At 39.9% G+C, this 22,588-nt stretch overlaps 1 protein-coding gene across 1 annotated transcript; it reads left to right on the forward strand.

Annotated features, from left to right (window-relative positions):
- Positions 1-673: 673 nt before the first annotated feature.
- Positions 674-22,189, forward strand: l(3)07882 (Nucleolar protein 14 homolog l(3)07882). Its single transcript, XM_080271420.1, has 16 exons — positions 674-852; positions 3,834-4,039; positions 5,427-5,576; positions 7,385-7,508; positions 7,891-8,150; positions 8,958-9,184; positions 14,789-14,904; positions 15,350-15,640; positions 16,031-16,185; positions 16,452-16,592; positions 17,371-17,436; positions 17,732-17,896; positions 19,089-19,255; positions 19,718-20,050; positions 21,180-21,335; positions 22,032-22,189. Exons 2-16 carry the CDS (start codon positions 3,854-3,856, stop codon positions 22,120-22,122), a joined length of 2,628 nt encoding a protein of 875 aa, XP_080127546.1. The 5' UTR covers positions 674-852; positions 3,834-3,853; the 3' UTR covers positions 22,123-22,189.
- The last annotated feature ends 399 nt before the right edge of the window (positions 22,190-22,588 follow it).

Consider the following 22,588-nt stretch of genomic DNA (forward strand, 5'->3'; position numbering starts at 1 on the left):
TATATCTCATAATGAAAAATATGCGGCGAAGCAAAATTACTTCTGAAATAAGCTACTGTTATGAATGCTTGTTTATCGTAGTGGTACGCAATGATCCTTTATGAATATGCCCCCTGGTCCAATAGTGAGGTGGATTACGTGAGCGGGGTAGTGGAGCAACTTTACAGTGTGCTCCCGAAAGATATCGTTCAGTTGCTTAAATTTATTTTTTTTCCATCAAGGAAACCAAAAGTAATAGCAGAAATAGAGGATAGTATATATTTTCGTTTCAGTAAGTGTAAACAACTCATCCCCACAGGACCATTTCCTCTGGGAGAGTTACCATCACAGTCGAAGTATGTGCTTAGTAGACTGTAGCTGTAGTTACCATAATGCAAGCATTACTACACATACCTATTTGCTGAAGGGTGTGTGTGTGGGAAGGTTCACGGTATATGCGCTGTGTAGCCAAACCAGTGACTGTATTTTCATAAGTGTGTGGCCAGACTCAGTACCTTTTGTTGTAGATGTGTCCTGCCGTTCATCAAAAGAATGGCTGAACTCGCGTAAATAAATATGCCAATAAAGAAATAATGCACTGGGAGAAAAGAGCACTTTGTCCTTTCTGGCAAATCTTGAACGAATATGGTTGTCCTGCGGGGCAGCGATCTCCTAGTAAGTTCTCAGATAAGAAGCATTTCAACTGTAAACAAAACACGAAACCCACGTGAATTTATCACCTGTACTCCTGCAGTGCTGTGCCGTATTTCTAAGGAAGACCGATATTTGGGTGTACAGGGTCCTCAAAACCCATGTTTTAAATAGACTAGGCCTAAACACCTCCCTTACATGTATTGAGCAGATACAAAAGTGGTAAAGTACAAGCTTGTTTTGCGTCGTATTTACAAAGTTTTACGAGGTAAGGATATTCTTTACTACTTTTCACTTTAACTTGGCCTAGATTTTCTTCCATTTGCAACTTGGGTAACCATACACTTTATTTGAGGGAGCAGAAGCACATTACCAAATCAGGGTAAACATACTCCTTATTTGAGGCAGTACAGGGACCAAACGAATTGAGTTCATATTCCTCCAGTTTGTTTTCTGTAGTTTTCAGGCTATTTTCATGGTGGTCAATTTCCTTATCCTGCTGAAAAACCTACCAGTTTTTATGATCACATTCCTATCCTATGGTTGTTTATTGATGGTGTAATTTCGTATTGGAAGAATCTTACTCAGTGTACTGATAGGTGGATTTCAACTTCCCAACTGGATGCTAGGTTAGGCTAGATTAAATTAAATTATTAGCTAGAGTTAAACTAGGTTAGGTTAGGTTTAAGTAAACACTTGGGCTAGGACAGTCCCTTCTGCCCCATTCGCCATTATGCTTGAAGAATCAGTCGAATTGATGGCAAAACATAGCTAAAAACAATGGGGGAAACAAATTTCCCTTGAAACGTTTATTTATCACCCCAGAAATAATCAGAAAAACATAACAGACAATCAGGAAGAAGAACTGATTTGGTAAGGCACTTCTACTGCCTCAGATAAAGTATATGTTTGATTACAAGTCACTCCGGCGGCCGGCCCCCAGTCACTCTGGCCCCCCACCCTAGTCACTCCGGCCTCCCACCCTAGTCACTCTGGCCTCCCACCCTAAAAACAATTACACATTCTTTGTAACTAAAAATTTTTATTTCTTGCCAAAACGTTCAAACAATTACACATCTGCAAATCCAGCAGTGGGTCCAGAGTGAGGCGGGAGCAGAAGCAACTGCTGTGTGGTTAGCTCATGTTGCTAACCGCCCAGCGGCAACGGCAGGAGGCTCAATCCGCGGAATAAGTATATTCCATTCAAAACGGAGGAAAATAAAATAATTAGTTTCAATCTAAATTATATTAAGCACAAAACTCACAGTCACACTCATTTTCAGCATAAAAGAGGCATTATTCCAAGTACCTAGCTAACATTACAAAACACTACGTTGTTTAGTACGTTTGTGGTTGGATGTGGCGGGATGACAGCTGAGTGTGTCTCTTATCTCCCCTTCGCTCCTTATCGCAGACAGCGTAGAGGGGGAACATGACTGTACCTGTGCTTTGTGGATGTGGACAATCGTTGCAATACCATGCAGGTCAGCAAGCTCCCCACGGTTCATGCGGTGGTAGTCCCCTTGACTTATGCCGCTATCACCACAAGTACGGTGCTGCCACCGAAGACAGGTATCACACTGTAATGCCTGCTGGCGTGGCCTGACTTCACTGTTGCACACAATGCACGGTTATGCAGCCACGATAAAAATAAGATTTTATACACAGTATTGCTCTGAAGAAACTATCATTCACATTCATTCAAACCAAAACCCTCAGCTGAATGGCAACGAATAGTGTCTCAAACCATAGCTATAGACAACATAAATTATGCTGCTTCGAAATCAAGAGTCAGATTCGCTCAAGTAACAGCTAGAACAATGACCATTATAAAAGCCAACTAGGGTGGGGGGCTGGAGTGACTAGGGTGGGGGGCCGGAGTGACTAGGATGGGGGGCCGGAGTGACTAGGGTGGGAGGCCACAGTGACTAGGGTGGGGGGCCGGAGTGACTTGTAACGATATGTTTATCCCAAATCAGTTCTTCTTCCTGATAGTCTGTTATATTTTTCTCTTGGTTTCTAGGGTGGTAAATAAACATTGCATGTTGAATCTGTTTTCCTGTTTTTAGCTGTTGCTCTATGACATCTCTTGTTTGATTTGTTAGTGCAGTGGCGGAAGGGACTGTCCTAACCCAAGTGTTTAATTAAACCAAACCTAACCTAGCTTAACTGAACCTAATAATTTAACCTAACCTAAGCATCATTCGGGAAATGAAATCCACCTTTGAGTATGTTGAGTTTTTTCCATCATGCCAGAAACAAACATTCGTAGGTATGGCTTAAGGAACATGGTGATAATAATGGGGGTAATTTACCACCTTGAAAATAGTCAAGAAAATACAGAAAACAACTTGGAGGAAAATGAATTGAATTGGTGAGGTCTTGCAGCTGCCTCAAGTAAAGTATTCATTTATGGTACCACAACTTGTTTCACATAGCTTACTAGCAGATGCTGCACCTCTACACATCTCTATAGCACTTTGTGGTCAGCATCATTTTTATATTGTTAATCAGTTGTTTGAACTCAGCATGCAAGCTGGAGAAGTGGCTATTTTAAGTCATTAGAGTAAAAAGAGTAAGACTTACTGGATATTATTATTGTACATTATTATTACTGGTATACTGTATTTACCTTCAGTGATGTTTGCCATTTTATATTTTGAACATGCTGTATAACAGTTCACTTGAGCCTGCATGAGTGTCAGTTGTTTACAAACTCTTGGCCATGTCACTTTTGGTCAGAGGAATCAGAATTTTTACAGTTACAGTAGCTGATTCATAGTGGAAACTTTGGTGGTAAACATGCATTTTAGTTTAAGCAGCAGAAGCGTACCTTACTAAACCTACTCATATTTAACAAAATTGATTGTTTCTAGCTGAACCTTATATATAGCCTACATAGCCTGGCCTAGCCTAACCTGAACTAACAATGAAATGGTGTAACCTAACATAGCCTATCCTAACCTAACTTACAGTAAGTTAACAAAACTAACAGGAATAGAAAAGCAAATGAATTTTAGTAGATCTAAATAACTTTCAGTCAGGGTCTGTCATTATGCTTTAGAAACAACCTACAAAGGGAGATCAAAATTGGGTAATAGCAGTAGGGAAACAAAATCACCATGAAACAATTTCTCTCTCTCTCTCTGACTATGATCGCATGATTATTACTTCAGTACTGATTTGTAAATTCTGTTTTACAGATCCACCTGCGTATAGTATAATGGCAAAGAAAAGGAGCTTTTCCAAACATAAAGATAAGCCTAACAAAGACCTAGGCAAAAAGATTGAGAAAAAATATAACCCATTTGAGGTGCACATTAACCGAGTGAAGCACAATGTTGTCGGCCGTAAAAGTAAGGATGATCGTGGCCTTCCAGGAGTATCCAAAGCCAAGGCATTAAAGAAGGTAAAATAGCAATTAATCTGCAAGTTTGTAATGTAGTGTACCATATAATTTTTCTTTACTGAAGTTTTCATCACAGTATCATTTAACCCCTTTACCTTACAATGGTCAGTCTTTACTGTGTATTCATGATATCTCCAGGCTTTTTTAACTGGTTATCAGAAACTCTCGGAATTAGTGGGGTTAGATACAGCCTACATTAACCCTTTCAGTATGCAAGGGCTTTCTTGAAAGGAATAAAGACATCCATAGGTACTAAGAATAAAAATAAAACCAGCATAGTGAAACCATAATATGAATATCAGGTGATGATGTAATGTACTACAAGGAACTAACTGCATAACATATTGATATTAAGAGCTCATTGTAAGTGTTTATTACTATAAGGAACTTTAGTTTAAATCAGTAAATGTGTCCTAAGCTAAATAGTATTGTCTGGTCATTTACAGGAATAAGCTTTTCAGAATATAACTTTAGGCTCAGTGGATTAATGACAATTGTTTCAAACTCCGTTCAACCCATGGGGTCCCTTGTTAAGCTGAATATAGGCTCTACCCACATACATACATGCATCATCTAAACCTGTGTTGCCCCATGAGGAACGCAAAAGCCTTGGGCTATACTAGTTGGTGGCATTTAAAACGGAAGTGGCTAGCCTCACGCATACCTGAGTGACATCAGCAGTAAACCCCAACCACCCCTTGGCTATGAGCCATCACAGGCTAAATCTGGTTGGAGTGCCTTAATTACCCACTAAACCACCAAGAGCCATAGTTTGGTTATATGGTTACCACCCAGCATAGTACAGTAAATGGTTCCCTGTTGTACAGGAAACCATTTGTCTTGTCGCTCGGTGTAGAGTCACCCGTAGATAGGAGGAAGAGGAAAGAATGACCTAAGAGGAATAAGAGATGAGTTCTAAAAATTGCAACTTTTTTTCACATGCAGTTGCTGTTGTAAATTGGGGGAAACTAGCACATAATTTTCATAAGCAACAATGTTACCTAACAAAATTTTCCTCAGTTTACTCAAGACTTCATAGCAAAGAGATACTATAAAAGGCTACTTATAATGAAAATTGCCTCTAATGCATGGCAGTAACTAGAATAATAAAACAGTTTTCAGACCGAGGGAATTGAGTGTATTTATAGTTACTGTGGTGGAGAGGAAAGCCTTCATGTAGTGGCACTGATATGATTGGACACTGGAGCTTCCCATTTATGTAATGTCCCTCAGTCTACTCCTTGTCCTCCAAAAGGATGATGATGGACTGTGGAAGAAGAGTAACTTTTTCCTACAATCCACTTGTTCACATTCAGATGAGCCTAGGGTTGTAACTACTACTGCTGTATTGTGAACTGTGCCATTTACTCTATTCTCCACATTTCAGAGAGAAAGAACATTACTTCAAGAGTATAAGCAGAGACACAAGAGCAATGTGTTTATTGACAGGCGAATTGGTGAGTATGACACTCGCATGGACCCAGAAAAGAAAATAACGCTTCGTATCGCTGCTGAAAAGAAAAAGCAATTTAACCGGGTGAGTCTGCATGCTACCTGTTTGTATTTTTATTTAGTTGTTTTCTGGGGAGGGGCACGAACCCTCTGCCAACCCACTTGTCACATAGGGAACCGTTGTTTATAAGGTTGCTACCCAGCGTTGTAAATGAATTCCTGGTGTACAGGAAATCTTTAGGCTTGCCACTCAGTGTGGAGCTTCACTAAAACAGTGTACCACCACACTAGGTGGGTGGATGATGGGCACCCCCACCTACTATGTGGAGAGGATGGAGAATGAGAGACTAATGAGAAGAGTGTATGTGAGTGAGGTGGAAGGGGGAAGAGGGAGGGGGACGCCAAGGATAAGATAGAGGGATGGAATGGAGAGGTACATGAGAGACGGGGGTATGAGCTGGGAGCAGGGCAGTGAAATGGCGGGGGACTGGGTGACATGGAGGCAATTTGTTTATGACCACCTATTACGGAATTAAGGTGTCTGGCAATAGATTGATAGATAGAGTGTACATGCCTTAATTCCTTAACATGTTTTATATAATACACAACTTGAAGGCTTTTCTCCAGCATTTTGCTCTCTCTTCCACAACCTACCGTCACCATCAGTACTACTGCAACCAACTTCCCTTATATTTTCAACCATCTTTAACTCTGTTATTAATTGCCTAGCAGTTCCAAAATAGAGCAAATAAGTCATCATTGGAGGTGCTTTGTCACATGTACTGTATATGAGACAAATGTACTTTAACTTAGGAATTCTTACATTAAATGCCTCACCATTGACTTTAGTTTTCTGCTGAGGGTATTCCTAAAATTTTTTTTTTCTTTTATCTTGCTGGAATACCCTAGAACAGTGTATTTTTACTATAGCCATGTTGAAATATCCCTGAAGTTTACTTCTTTGGTTTAGCCATGTTTGAATATGAAGTTATTATTATTTTACTTTATTTATTTTATTTTATTTATTTATCAGATAGAGCCAGGATTCCAGGAGCTTGAATGATGAGTGAATGGAAGAATGGCCCATTGGAGTGGGCAGACTAGGGATGTCTGGACATTGCTACTCCTCACCCCACCCTAGGATGGGAAAGGAGGTCTGGATGATGATGATGTTGATGATTCTTTTTTTTTTTTTTTTTTTTTTTTTTAATGAAAGTTTTTGACATATCAGATAGAGCCAGGATTTTGGGGTCTTGAATGGTGAGTGAGTGGGTGTGTGGCCCATTGGCTTGGGCAAACTTGGTCTGTCTGGACATTGCCACTCCTCATCCTGCTCTAGGGTAGGAAATGGGGTCTGGATGATGATGATGATTTTTTTTTTTTTTATGTTGGGGATATCCTGTTGGGTACTGTATTTATTTATTTTACAACTGCTAACTTGGAATGTCCCAAAACCATTTACTTTAACTTTAGCCAAGTTGTAATATCTCTGAAGTTTTCCTTTTACATTAGCCAAACTGGAATATCAGTGAACAGTTTACTTTTTACTTTGCCAAGTTGGAATATCCGTGAACAGTTTACTGTTTAACTTAGCCAGGTTTGCAATATTCTTGACCACTTTACTTTTTACTTTAGCCATATTGGAATATCTTTGAACAGTTTACTTATTAATTTAGCTGAATTGCAATACAGTATCTCTGAAATGTTGGCTCTTTAACTATATTGGAATATTCCTGAACAGAGTACAGTACTTTTTACTTCAGCCAACTTGAATATCAACAGTTTAATCTTTAGCCATGTTGGAAAATCCTTGTAGTTTACCGTATTTTTAATTTAAGCTGTGTTATTCGCAGTTTACTTGACCACTGTAATTTACGTCTGTCGTCCCAACAGAAATCTCTCTTCAATCTTAATGATGACGAAGAGCTTACTCACGGTGGTGTGTCACTGCTTGATGCCAATCTGAAGGAGAAATTCAAGTTCAGTGACGATGAAGATGATGATGATGTTCTTGATGGTAGGTTTTGCCTGTTGTATGTATAATTACATTTAAATGAGTGTGTATATATATATATATATATATATATATATATATATATATTCTGTTGTAGCTCAGAGATTCCCAAGAATATATATATATATATATATATATATATATATATATATATATATATATACATATATATTCTGTTGTAGCTCAGAGATTCCCAAGAATATTTAAACACTCATCCACATTCTCCAGGATGCAATCTCTTTCCCCCTTTTGCTCATATCCAGACACACTCTACCATGATACATCTATACATTTACTTTTCTGGTTGTGTGGTAAGATATTGTAATATTTTAGAACATATTCCATACTTACAAAGACTGACTGTAAATGTTTTATTTCTTGACAGCCAAGTTTGTAAAGGAACAGCATTTTGGTGGTGGTGGTGGATTCCTAACCAAACGAGAGGAGTCAGAAGGTGATGAAGGTAAGCACAAGAGTAGGAAGGAATGGATAGATGAGATTATTGCTGAGTCCAAGAAGAAGAAAGCTGAGTCCAAGAAAGAGAAGGAGGAGCAGTATGAAGCTGTGACCAAATTAGACTCAGAACTCCAGTCTTTCATGAAGATGATGGCTGGCCAGACACTTACGGATGAAGATAAGGATAAGGTATGTAGATAACAAAATAAAAACTACAGTACTGTATAGGGTTTGATCTACAATCTATGAATGTGTAAGAAAAGGGAGATATGCAGGTTGATGAGGCAAGGGAACTGATTGGATTGAGTAGACTGGATGACATATGTAGAGAGGAGCATGACAAGGGTTTGTCCCCCCTTTTTCAGTACCAGGTATGATACAGTAGTCAGTGGACTGGCTTTTATCTAGCAGTTAATATAATGGATTCAGGAGGGACGAATGGTATGTGAATGTCAGACTCATTTCACTGGGCACAGTATTAACAATTCTCTCTCTTTCATGCTGTTTCTCATTATTTTGTAGATCCTATCTCTCCTTATCTATCTGTGGGAAGAAAGGGACTACCGGTAGATGATGCCTTAAATGCATATTATGGAACAGTACTGTATGTTGACCAAGGTGGTGGGTGTTAGAGTAATGTGTTATAGTATTGCTAATTTTTAATCCATTATCCCCTTCATTACAAGAACAGTTTTATTTTCTTGATGCCATCTCCAGACCATTTTATTCAGCTTAGGAGAGATTTTAAAGTTCAGCGCAGTATTAAATTACAGTAATCATTGCAGATTCCATAATAAGATACTCTTACTATCTCTTGTATAACTTCTAGGAAAGAGAGGTTGTGAGTTTTGAGATAATGACACCCTTGTCAAAAAGTTAGAGAGCATATACAGTAATAGATATTAAATTTGAACTGTACTGTAGCATATTACAGTAGTTAATGCAGTTGCTGTACTGTGCCAAAATATGCATTCTGTCACGCTGTATAACTTGTAGGCAAAGAGAGACTGTGAGTTCCGAGACTATGACACCCTCGTCAAGGAGCTTGGATTTGACCGGACTGGTAAAGCACGTGCTGTGGAGAAACTCAAGACCCCAGAAGAGCTAGTGAAGGAGGAGCGTGCCCGTCTGGAGGCACTGGAGGCAGAGCGAGTGCGGCGAATGATGGGGAAAGACAGCAAACCCAAAGCTGAATCTCGTAGTGCAGATGACCTTGATGACGGGTGAGACTATGAAGGTTGCATCAGGGGTGGATCTAACTAGCATTAGTTTAAAAGGGAGGTTTCAATTTTTTTTTTTTTTTTTTTTTCCCCACTGATGACAGCTGTACCAGTATTGTACTTGAAAATTTGTATAAATGACAGAAAATACTGTGTATACAGTAAGTCCCCTGTGTATGTCATAGGGATTGTTTTTATAAGTTGTATTGGCAGGGTAAGACAGATGAAAATGCTGTGGGTGTGTTGGTTGGAGAGAAATGGGTGATATATGTCATGAATGTCATGAGAGTAAGTGATAGGATAATAGTAGCAAAAATTTGGTTCAGTAGGATTATGTTTGCATTTATATCAGTGCATGCTCCATAGGCAGGCATGGATGAAGTAGAGAAGGATAGAATTTGGGATGACTTAAACATATAGTAAGTGGTGTGGTAGATGATGAGATTGTAGTTTTGGGAGAGGACTTAAATGGTCATGTAGGTGAAGCAGCTCAAGGATATGAAGGAGTACAAGGGGGATGTGCATTTGGTACAAGAAATGAAGAAGGGACAAGGATACTCGAGTTTGGGGAGGCAGTGAACGTGATTGTGCAACACACATTTTAGGAAAAGTAAGAGTAGGTTGATTACATACAAGCCAGGGGGAAATTGCAGCCAGATAGACTATTCCCTGGTCAGGAGGGCTGATAGGAGGTTAGTAAAGGATGTTAAAGTTATAGGGAGCAAGGAGTGTGTGCACAACACAAGTTATTGATATGTGACTTGGTGCTTAAGGAGTGGGTGATGAAAAAGAGGACCTGTGCATCTAGGAGGAAAATATGGAAGCTGAAAAACCAAGTAGTAAGGAATGCCTTCTATAGCGAGATGAGAAGTGCGGTGGCTGAACAGGGAGGCATTGACAGAAATGTTAATAAGCAGTACAGATCCCTCAAGAGCACCCTCTTGAGAGTTACAGTATTGGTTCAGTGTGTGGATAGACAAGGGGCCACCCCAAGACATAAAGTAACTTGGTAGTAGGATGAGGGTGTAGAAGCTGCAGTTGAGGAGAAAAGAAGGCTTTTCTGGGAGTGGAAGAAGGATAATAACAAAGAGGAATATTTGGCTGCCAAGAGTAGGGCTAGAAATGATGTTAGAGGGCAAAGTCTGAGTCACAGAGACTTTTACTTGATAAGCAAAATTGTGTGGAAAGGAAGAATATGATATTTAAGGTGGCAAATTAGATGAAGAGAGAGGATAAGGACATCATTGGTTAGCAGTGTGTGAAGAATGATGAAGGAAGGGTAGTGGTGAACAGTGGGGATAGTAAAGATGCATGGAGAGAGCATTACAGCCAGTTGTTGAATGAGGAGTTTGACTGGGACAAGGAAGGTTTGTAGCCAGCAGATCCAGTGTTTGGCCCTTGGCATTTGATTGATGCTGCAGCTGTGAGCAGGGCAATAGGCAGGATGCAGGTGGGGAAGGCAGCAGGTGTGTCTAGATTGACTGCTGAAATGCTGAAAGTCACAGGAGATACAGCATTGCGATTAGTCACTGACTTAATATGATAATATATGTGTGTTGTCCCAGATGACTGGCAGAAGAGCATAATTGTAAATGTGTACAAGGGGAAGGGTGATGTCCTGGAAAGATGAAATTATAGACATGAAGCCTTTAGACCAGATAATGAAGGAAATGGAGAGAGTCCTAGAAAGTATGATTAGAGAAAGAGTGAATATTTATGAGATTCATTTTGGGTTTATGCCAGGCAAAGGGACCACTGATGCCATATTCATTATTCAACAGCTTCAGGAAAAATATATATGAAAGAAAAGGGAAATGTACTTTGTTTTTGTTGATTTGGAGGCCTTTGACAGGGTCCCTAGAGAGAGGGTGAAGTGAGCAGTGAGAAAGCTTGGGATCAAGGAATGTCTGGTTAGGGTTGTTATGGCCATGTATGTGGGTGCTCGCACCCAGGTAAGGTTGAATGGAGATTTAAGTGATGAGTTTTCCATGAATGTTGGTGTGCACCAGGGGTCAGTTTTAAGCCCCTTGTTTTATTCATAGTACTTGAAGCCCTCTCACGTGACTTCAAAAATGGACTCCTGTGGGAGATGTTGTATGCTGATGATTTGGTGTTGATTGCAGAAAATGAAAGGGAGGCAGAGGAAAGGTTTAAGAAGTGGAGAGATGGTATGAGGCACAGTGGCTTAGGAGCAGATGCAGCTAAAACAACACTGATGGTATGTAGGGCTGGTGATGGTACGGTCAAAAAAGAGGGAGAGTGGCCATATGCGATTTGCCACAAGGGTGTGAGAAATAATTCTTTCTTGTGCAGTGTTTGTGATAAGTGGGTGCATGAGAAATGTAGTGGTATTGGAGGTACACTGCGAGATAATGCCGATTTCATGTGTGTGGTGTGACGGGGAGAGCATATGGAGGTTGCCAGGCATGAAAGGATTGAACTTGCTGGTGAGTCTCTTGAGTATGTGGAAGAGTTTTGTTATTTGGGAGACATGGTATGTGCTGGAGATGGGTCTGGAGCTAGCTCTGTGGCTACAGTGAGGATTGGTTGGAAGAAGTTCAGGGAGCTGTTGCCTCTCCTGACATTGAGAGGGCTCTATCTCCACACTAAGGGATCTTTGTATGTGGCATATGTTATGGGTGTAATGCTGTATGGCAGCGAGACCTGGGCAGTAAAGGAAGAGGATATTCATAGGCTCAAACATACAGAAATGGCAATGATTAGATGGATGTGCAGACGTCCGTGAGTGCAAGGCCTGGGGGGGCTAGGTTTACGATGGAAGAGTTGAGAGGTAGGATTGGACTGGAGTGTATTGGTGTTGTGATGAGAGGTAGATTGAGGTGGTTTGGGCATGTGGAGAGGATGGAGGATGATAATTGAGTGCAGAAAGTGAGAAGTGTTAATGTTAGTGGTAGGCTACGAGAGTTTGACTGAAAAAGACCTGGGATGAGGTCATTGAGTGTGACCACAGGGATAAGGAACTGAATAGGGAAGCAGCCAGAGATTGAACAGCATGGAGAGCTGCCATCAGGTGACCAAGGCCAACACATGCAAGCATGTTGGAGCCTTCAAAAACAAAATGAAACGATGAGGTACTTTAGGTCGGGAGGTGCAATATGGTGTTGGGATTGCATTACAGTGAGGAAATTGTGGATTACTTATGAACTTTGCAGTATTTTGTGTTGGTTCTGAAGCAGGGAAGGTGGATACAGTAGGTTCGCACAGTGCGCGTCATCACAGTGCGCGATTTGCATTGTGCGCGAGTGACCAAAAATCATAACCAAAAACCCTTGAATGCGTTAGTTTACCCCACAGAACACAAGGAAGAGGCAAGGAGTGGCTTAAAAATGCCATTTTCTATTAGTGCGCGACCACCCCTCACACAGCGTGTCACGTGTCGTCATGTTGATGCGCAGAAATTCCCGGGCATTCTACTGTTGAGGATGAAGAGGATGCAATGTCAGAAGTGTCAGCATTGGACTTTGAAGGGTTTATGGCTGAAGTAAGTGACTTTGATGCTCCTGGGGAAGGTGCTTAAGAGGAGTCTGTGGAGGGAAGTGTTGGTGCGGTGGGGAGTGCGGCGCTGTAAGTGTTGCCGTGCCTCGGAACCCCTGTTATTTAAGGTCATCAGGCCTGTTGTGTACTGTTGTTAAGGTGACTACCCATATTTTTGTTACTGTAGCTATAGCTTTAGTACAATGTCTGAAAAATATGACCTTTATTATATCTCTAAGGGCCAAAAAATGTCCACGTATGAAGGGGTACCACCCATATGTAATTATTCCCATTATTCCCTGTACGCGAATTCCCAGTGCGCGAGGTTGTGGACCGCCCAATCTCTCGCGCACTGTGCGAGCCTACTGTATTTGAAATTAGGAGAACATGAAGTAGAGGTTTCCAGTGGCGAGATGGCATAGTAAATTAGTGATGAATTGTGATGATCTGGCGTATATTGATTTTTGTTGCAGCCATCCAGGATGAACAGTGGTTTGGAGTCTGTCCATCTATCTATTGCCAGACACCTCAATCTCATACTTGGTGGCCACAAACAAATCACCTCCACATCGTCCTGTCCCCTGCCATTTCACTGTCCTGCTCCCAACTCACACCCCTCTCTCTCATATACCTCTCCATCCCATCCCTCCATCTCGTCCTTGGCCTCCCTCTCCCTCTCCCCCTCTCCACCCCACTCATATACACTCTCCTCGTCAGTCTCTCACCCTCCATCCTCTCCACATGGCCAATCCACCTCAGTGTGTTCCTCCTAACACTTCCTGTCATATCCATATCCACACCACAACGCTTCTTTATATCCTCATTTGTCAGCCCGTCTCTCCATGTGACTCCACAGGCTCCTCTTAAATAACTCATTTCCACTGCTCTCTTGACTTGTGTCCTTCCAACAATGTCCAAGCTTCACTTCCATACGTTAGAGTTGGTATCACAATACTGTCATGTAGTAACTTTTTCACTTCCATGCTCTCTTCCCTGTTTCTTATCACTGCTTTCAAGGAACCAGCAACCTTTCTTCCTTGTTGTACCCTTTCAAGCACTTCACCCTCCAAACTTCCATCCTTACTCATCACACTACCCAAGTACTTAAATGTACTCACATTTTCCATTTCCTCACCATCCAGCCTCACTGTACATTCACTGACTTCACCTCTGTCAAAGACCATCACTCTACTCTTCCCTACATTCACCTTTAGATTCCGTTTCTTACACACTCTCCCAAACTCATCCACCGAGCCTTGCAGCTCCCCATCGTCTTCACTCAACAACACAGCATCATCTGCAAACAACAGTACGGGGAGTTTCCAAACATTACCCTCTCTCACCAGGGCCACTCCAACATCCACTGCCCTGCCTTGTACTTCTTTTATTACCTCATCCATGTACAGATTGAACAACCATGGAGACATGACACATCCCTGTTTCAACCCAACCTTCAAAGAGAAAAATTCAATCAGTTCATCATCCACATGCATTGCAGCCTGAGCACCATCATACATACTCTTCACAACATTCAACAGCTTCCCATCTAATCCATATATTCTTAATACTTTCCACAATCCTTGTCTATCCACCGTTATATGCTTTCTCCAAATCCATGAAAGCTGCATACAACTTCTTTCCCTTCTCTAGAAACTTTTCCACTAAGGATCTAAGAATGAATATCTGATCTACACAACTTCTTCCCTTCCTAAAGCCTCCCTGTTCTTCTCCAACTAATTCCTCTGTTCTTTCCCTACCTCTGTCAGTAAGTATCCTACCATACACTTTTCCTATTACACTAAGAAGACAATCGCCCCCATGATTATACCTGACTTCCAATCCACTGGGACTCTACCTTCCTCCCAGGCCAATCTGCACATCAATAAATGAAATTATGTTGAAGAGGTAGAGACAAGATTCTGATAGTTTGAGTAGCAGTTGAAGGAGAGTATGGCCCATTCCATTAGGCATGCTGTCATTCATTCTCTCTTTCTGTTGTGTTTTGCCTTTCCGTGCTTTCAAAATCCTACCTCAACCTATCATTATTCAGGAAAAAAGAGGTTGGGATGATGGTGATGAATATAGTATGATATTAAGGATTTTGCATTTCAGATTTGTTCTAGGGAATGATGACAAGTTCCATTTAAGCTACAAAGATGGTAAGATGCTGACAAATATACCAGATGAAGGTGAGAAAGAAGATGAGGAGGCAGGAGATGAGAGTGGAGGTAATTATAATATGAAATTTACTTTTTACATCATATTGTATTATATTTATGTGCAACTAGAGAGGTAGTTTAGAGTTTAACTGACAATATAAACACACCTAGTTTAACAGGCTAATCAGTGTGTAGGGAAGGTATGGAGGGGTCCTTAATATAACAGAAAATTCCTTGAGTTAATGAACCTTATGTTTGCCAAGGGAACATTATTAATAAAGCTTTATGCATCTCATTAGATTTTATTCCAGTGCTCCTGATGAGGCAGTAAAGAACTGGATAATAGATAGCTAAAAAAAAATTGGTTATATTGGCACAAGGATGTAGGAAGCAGCTTTGTAGTTTCTCATAACCAGAGTAGCAGAGATTAAAACTTCCGTCTCTTACATGCTGGTACGTCCTAAGGCTATCAAAAGACTGTACAGGTATTTTCACTTAGAATGTTCTTTTTCAGTGGATGAAGAGGAAGATGTGGAAGGAGGGGAAAACTCAGATGATGAGAAAAATGATGAAGAGGAAGATGGTGAAAATGATAATGAAGAGGATGGTGATAGTGAAGATGATGAGAGTGATGAGTACTCAGATATACTTGAGGGTAGTGACAGTGAGGATGAGAGAGATGCTGCAGATGTGAAGGCATCAGAGAAACATACTGCTGAAGTTAAGGCATCTAAGAAAGAGGCTGATATCAAGAAAAAAGCAATGATGGAGGCAGCAAAGAAAGAAATACCCTACACATTTGAAGGTGGGATATGGTTCATGCAGCTTATAGAATAAATATGTTATTCCATAGCAGAAGAAAAAGTAGTTACTTGTTATGCTGATAGTAACAATAACATAGTTGAATAAAACCATCTAAAGGTAGGCCCCCCCCCCCCCTCACTGCCTAAAAAAGATTTGGAACCAATGGAGACTTTGCAACACCTTTACAGTTAGAGATTTCCCTGAGCAGAGGAAAATCATTCATCTGAAGGCAGCAAAAATGAAAATTTTCAAAAGGGGTTATTTAATGGAGAGTGATAATAAATGGAATATACTTGATGCTGTGACCTCACTTATCTTTAGGTGGGAAAGAATGTCAGGATGATGATGATGAGGATAACGTTGATGATTTTTTCTCCCTTCCACTCCACAGTGCCACAAGACTATGAAGCGTTCTGGGCCCTACTGGAGAACCGATCACCCAAAGAAGTGAACCTCATTCTTGAACGGATGATAACTTGTAACCACACCAGTTTGGGAAGTACAAATAAGGAGAAATGTGTTGATATTTTTGCATACATTCTGCAGGTCAGATTTTCAGTATTGTGTATGAAGTGCATTTATAAAGAAAAATGCCAAGTTGGAGGCAGGGTCTGAAGGATTGAATGATGTGCATATGACTCTGTTGCATTTAATAATTCAGCTTTTGGCTCTCTTTGTTTTTGGATCCTTGCTCATCTCATTCTTTGGACAGGATTTAGGGTCGGGATGATAAAGATATGGTGTTATGAATGAAAATGTTACTCATCCTTGTCCTCCTTTGTGAAGCTGGTATGGCATTTTTTACCCTTCAGACCCTGCATGTATTGACTGACATTGATGGAGACTCCCCAATGCCTGGAGTGTCAGGGATGCTGTACGTGGAACCACTCATCCCTCACCTCTACACCCTCACACAGCTGACATCTGCTGACTCAGCCAAGGCTTTACTTCAGGTTAGATAGACAGATTTTGCAGAATGCTCAGTCAGTGATGACATTGCTACACACTTGGGTTTAATCTCTCTCTCTCTCTCTCTCTCTGTAATGCCACACTAGAGACTAGGCTGTGGTTATTTACTTTTTGCTGTAATGAACTGCAGTAGTAGCCTCAGGTCTCTACAATTTGAGTGGGGTAATATGATTTTGGCCATTAACATTAATATTTCTCTGATGCTTGGTAATTTGGTGCACTGAGGTGCTCCATTTGAGTGATGGTCATCTCTCTTGCACACATCAGCTCAGATCTTCAAGGCAGCTGTAGGTTTTTCAGTCATATTCTGCTACATTTGTCCTTGGCCAGTCAACCACTGTTCAGTGTACTGGACATTAATGTCTTATATATGATTCATTGTTACTGTTTTTCTTGAACATACTTTGTCTGTGCAGTAATGGAAGACACTCAGTTATAAATATAAATAGCTAATACACATAAAAAAAGAACAAGTAGGAGGATGAGTACCACTAGAATCTGTGTTGGTATATCATAAAATATTCCAGTGTGAATGAAAACTTGACATTAACTATTGAACACTGTTGTCTCAAAGAAAGAAAAGGAGAGTTGAATCACTTGGTATACAGTACTACTTCATCAGTTATTTGGCAACTGTTTTTCTGAATATGAATCAGAAGTTTGGAACCTGTGCCCCAGGTAGGCTATTTTAGTGAAATTTTGCTTTATTTATACTTCATCTGGAAAGGATGTAAATGCCCAAAAATTGCATCTACTTTTCAGGTTATTGAGGAGAAGTACGAGGACTGTGCTAAGACAAAATTTAAGAGATATCCGCAAGCCAGCACTGTAAGTATGTTAATGCCGTATCACTAATTTTTCTGAACAGCCAGTGGGCACTGGTAATGTTGCACATGCTTTCACAGCTTTAACAAATTTGTATGCGTTTAGAAAATTTGATTAGTTGCTGGAATGCTGTCTGATAGTCGAGCCTGATGAAATGCCACATTTTCCAGTGTCTAATTTGAATCATGATATTGTTATCTTACATGCTAGGCTCTTCAGAAGTTCCAGTAGTTGAATGCTCCTACTTTACGGTTTGTGTTTTTGAAAGCCAGTATTAGGTTCAAATTTCTCTTTCCAGTATGTGTTTTTAAAAGTGAGTGGGATGCTGTTCCCATCTTCTGACTTCATCCACCCTGTAATGACACCCGTTATCACCTTCCTAACACACCTGCTGGGCCGGGCCAAGATTACCAATGAGAGGGAGGTCACTGCAGCTCTTTTCACAGCACATCTCCTTATGGAGGTTAGCATATGCAGAACTGGCAGTCCTTGAATTCAGAGATGTGTTCTAGCATTATCAGTAAAGTACAGGTAGTCTTCATTATGTCAGATATGTTCTAAAATATCGCAGCTATTTTACAACTGATACTGAATTTTGTGGAAACTGGTGGATCATCTTTATAGGTTGCAAGATGATGTCAGTAGGCATTTATTTTGTAAATTTTTGTGAACTTATAGCCAAAAAAGAAGTTTAAATGAAGTCACATGTCAAGAACTCTACATATGGTATATCTTTTTACAGTTTTCATGCAACAAAGAAAGCTCAAAGCATAATGGTTGAACTGCATATAATTTATTGCACTAGATACCATAAATAAATAATGGTAATAGCCAGTCCTATATTAACCCCCCCTCAAGCCATGGGGAGCCAAGACTAGGCTACTGTTGTCCAGTGTATCCCAGTCATGGGTCATAGGAGGCTAACCTGTAATGTAAAATATAGCTTAATGCTGCCATAGTGATCTGTAACTATTTCCCAGATTGCACTAGTGTTAATTTGGTAGTCAGTGGAATGGTTCTGCCCTCCCGATGCTACAAGAGTGACTTTATCAAATGAAGCATAGTGCTGAAAGTGTTTATGTCGAGGTTGAAGCTGAATGACTGTGTGTAATGTACAGTATTATCCATATTCACATCACTGAGCACTCTGTTTGTGGTTTCTTTGAATTATGTTTTTGGATCGTATCCATACATACGTCATCTAATCATCCTTTAATAATGGGAAGTTGGATTAGGATGATGAATGACAGAATGGTAGTGGATGATGAAGATGATGAACTCAGTACAGAGAAACATGGTTAAGAGTAAACAAAAGGATCCAGATTGTTCTCATTGATAAAGGGTAAGAGTAACTTGTAGTGTAATTTGCATAAGGACCAGAGCTAGAATAATGTGTGAATGATTGTGTGGCCCATATGTGGCTATGCTGCTGACATTTCTACCACTTTTATATTTTCTTTTTTCTAGTTTCTGGATCCTACATCACCTCATCTTTATTATGGGAGAGAGAAAGGTCTTGATGATAATTCTTCCATCTTTGTACTTTCATTTTCCTTATTTCTGGATCCTACCTCACCCAATACTTAGTTGGGAAGAGGGGTCAGGATGATAATGAAATGATAAAAATGTATTCTAACAGTTATTTTTGTTTTCAGTATCTGGCTGTCTCCAAGAGATTTGTCCCTGAGCTGGCCAATGTGTTGAATGGTCTGCTGTTCATGGCCATACAAGACCAAAACAAAAGACATCTTCCACTTACTCCACCATTTAAGTATTTTGGACCAGCTTCTCACTTACTGGTGCTGGAAAACAAAGTGACCGAGTAAGTTCAAGTGTACACCATAAAGAGCTTTAGAAGTCATGTAAGAAAGTTAACCTCCTTACTATGAAGAGCTGCTTCTAAGCTAAAAAAAATTGTTTGATAGCAACAAGATTAAAATAAGGCAGCACCACCATTCTGAAGGGTTTAATAGAGATTGTTATTAACCTTTTTACCATAAGACTTTTCTCCAAGATATATAGGATCTTTTGGCCATAGCAAGAACAAAAGAAAGTGGCATTGTGTTGAAGGACTTTGTGCTTACACCTCCCACATTCATTCTGACTGATGTCATTTGCATTTATAATAATACTGAATTGATGGTCATTTATAGCTATAGTCTGAAAGATTATTTTTAATCATTAGCATGCCAATAATAGATTATATGATAAATTGATGTTTACAGTTGTGAGTCACCTTTGTTGCCTAGTATTATCCTTTTAAATACATTTTTATTTATTCCAGGTTCCAAGAATCAAAGCTCAAATTTGACAGACTGAACAGTATGAAAAATAAGATGAGCGATGACTTTAAGATCAGCATTATCTGTAAAGTTCTGCGATCCCTCATCGAGTTGTGTACTTGCTGGTCGGGTCTACGATCTATACGTTCCATAATGGAACCTACTGTTAAGCTGCTGAAGAGTTTTAAGGTAGATAATTATCCTATATGTGTCAAAGGAGCTGTTGAAGAACTAACTGCAGCAGTTGGAAAGTTGCCACGTCAAGGTTTGCCGCTTGTAAAACAGGATAAGAAACCTACATCCATCAAGATGTATGAGCCAGCTATTGAGAAGGTGTAAGTACTGACTGTTAGATCCCTCTACATCAAGGATTCTCAAACTATGGGTCGTGACCCAAAGTGGGTCGCGAGGAATTTTGATGGGTCGCAGGGACATAGAATAGGCCTAATGCTTTCAGTGTATTTTATTTATGGTACTTAAGTAAAATTGTAATTATCCTTATTACATTAATAGCATATTCATAATAACTGCGATAGGCTAGGTACCGGTTTCTCTATCTCTCTCTCATTACACTGTGGGTTGCGAAGTCTTGAAATATTCCAAATAGGGTCACACACTAAAAAGTTTGAGAACCGCTGCTCTACATTTTCATTCATTACTACATTAAGCCATCGCTAGTTCTTCTATCATGGTTTCTTTCCTTGCTTCTGGTCTGTACGTCACCCCCATTCTTATGTGAGAAAATAGATCTGAGTGATGATGAAAACAGGATAATACACCCTTTTTTAAGTCATGCCTTGAAATAACCAGTAGCTCAGGTAAATTTTTGGAGCACATTTACAGTAAGTAAACTCTAGAAATTAACAATGAAAGTGTTGGTAGCTCTGTAAGGTGTGCTAGATGCTAATCCTAAGTGCAGATGGCTAGGCCTATGAGGTGGAAACAGGATTTGGGGGGCTTGAATGATGTGTGAATGAATGTCTTAGCAAGCAGTTTTACTGGGCATGTTGTTGTTAGTTCTGATTTTGTATTTTTCTTTTGTTGTCTGGATCCTACTCATCCCAAGCTTGGATAGGAAAAGTCAGGATGATGGTAATGACTATAGTACATACCATGTATTAAGTAATGTTTTTTGCTGTGACTTTTTGGAGTATACAGTTATAATGATGATGATGATGATTTACCTGTAGGTAATGAAAGTATTAGTGGTTTACTAAGGTATGCTAGACATAAATCATGGACCCCTACTTCACTCCATCGTATGGTAGGAAAAAAGTTAGGATGGTAATAAAGAAGATGTTAGTACAGCTGGTTGTGTGAGGTGTACCAGATATTAATATGTTATCCAGCCTCACCACATATTTAGGTGGGGAAATGGTCAAAATGATGAGAATGATGTAAATTATTGTAATTTGTATTTGCAGCAGTGAAGGTATTGTGATGTAAATTAATGTATATTTTCAGCATTGAAGGTGTAAGGAAGCGTCATGGGACAAAGGAGTACCTAGAGAAGCAGAAATTGATACACAAGTTGAAGCGTGAGAGGAAAGGTGCCAGAAGGGAGCTGCAGCGAGACACAGCTTTCAAAGCCAGACAGCAGCTGGCTGAAGCTTTGCAGAGGTAGGTTTATTCATGTTTTTGGTTGAGGGTGTGCTTGTATGGTGACATCTAAAATTTCTTCTTGTTAGTTCCAAACAGTTTTCTTCAATTTAAGGGAGGCCTCTTGTATTGAATTTTGAAAAGGTTAAAAGTTTATCAAGGTTTCGTATAGCAGCAATACCCTAACCTATTCAGCTCAAGGGTATCGTTTATATTATATTTATGCTAATTGCTGGCAGTAGGAAGAAAAGTGTTAAGGGAATCATCATGCAGGTTGATATTTTTAATGTCAGCATTCAAATATAAGCCCACCTTTATGATGACATTCCTCACTTTACTCATTCTTAATTTTACTCATGCTGCTACAAGACAGTTTTTATTTGGAAGAAATTCATATAGTGAAGGGAGTACCTAGTTTTTCTAATCTATCCATTTCAAAAGGCATTTCCTTAGCTGCATAAAATATAGATTTAGAAGAGACACTTAAACAAGGCATTAGATTGAGCCTTCATTAACCCCTTTACTGCCAGACATCATTCCACAGTTGAATGAAACTCTCTGGAGGGAGAACACATTAAGCAATATATCATCTAGACTGAAAGGGTTCCTAGCAAAAATGAACCAAAAACAAAAACTTCTTGTATCAGTTCTGGTGTGACATGTGTTTGCTGTAAGAGTATATGACAGTAACTGCCATAATCTTGTGTCATGTTACAGTGATGCTGAGCGCAAAAGGAAGCTGGGGCAGATCATGGGTGGACTACAGGTACAAGAAGGAGAGTTTAAGAAAATGAAGAAGAAGAAGTGAGGGGCAAAAAACATACCACGAGGAAACTTTCAAGAACCCAAGTATAATTAAAAGTAATAATTAACTATTTATGTAAATAAACTTTTCACAATATCTTCTAACTTTTCGATAATCGTTCCCAGTATAACGTACTTTCATTTATTGGTATGAACAGTCACTGTATGAGGATATCCATCACTGGAAACATACATTGATCATTACCATCATCACCGTAACTTATTTCCTGCCTAAGGATGGGGTGTAGGATTCAGAAACAAAGGAAAGTACAGAAGTGGGGAAACTATCAGCAGCTTTCCTATTGAAATGGGCTAAACAATTCATTCACATATTAAAGTTTCCAGACTCCTAGGGTCCGTTATTCAAGCCTAACTAATAATCTGAAACTTTTTTTTTTTTTCCTGAACCAACTTGCCTAGCCTTGGGCTCCTACACTCCTCAAGGGGCAACATAGGATTGGATGATGGAT

The sequence above is a fragment of the Coenobita brevimanus genome, chromosome 46 (assembly GCF_032717465.1).
Source record: "Coenobita brevimanus isolate Jiangsu-jjx chromosome 46, ASM3271746v2, whole genome shotgun sequence".
NCBI classification, from domain to species: Eukaryota; Metazoa; Arthropoda; class Malacostraca; order Decapoda; family Coenobitidae; genus Coenobita; species Coenobita brevimanus.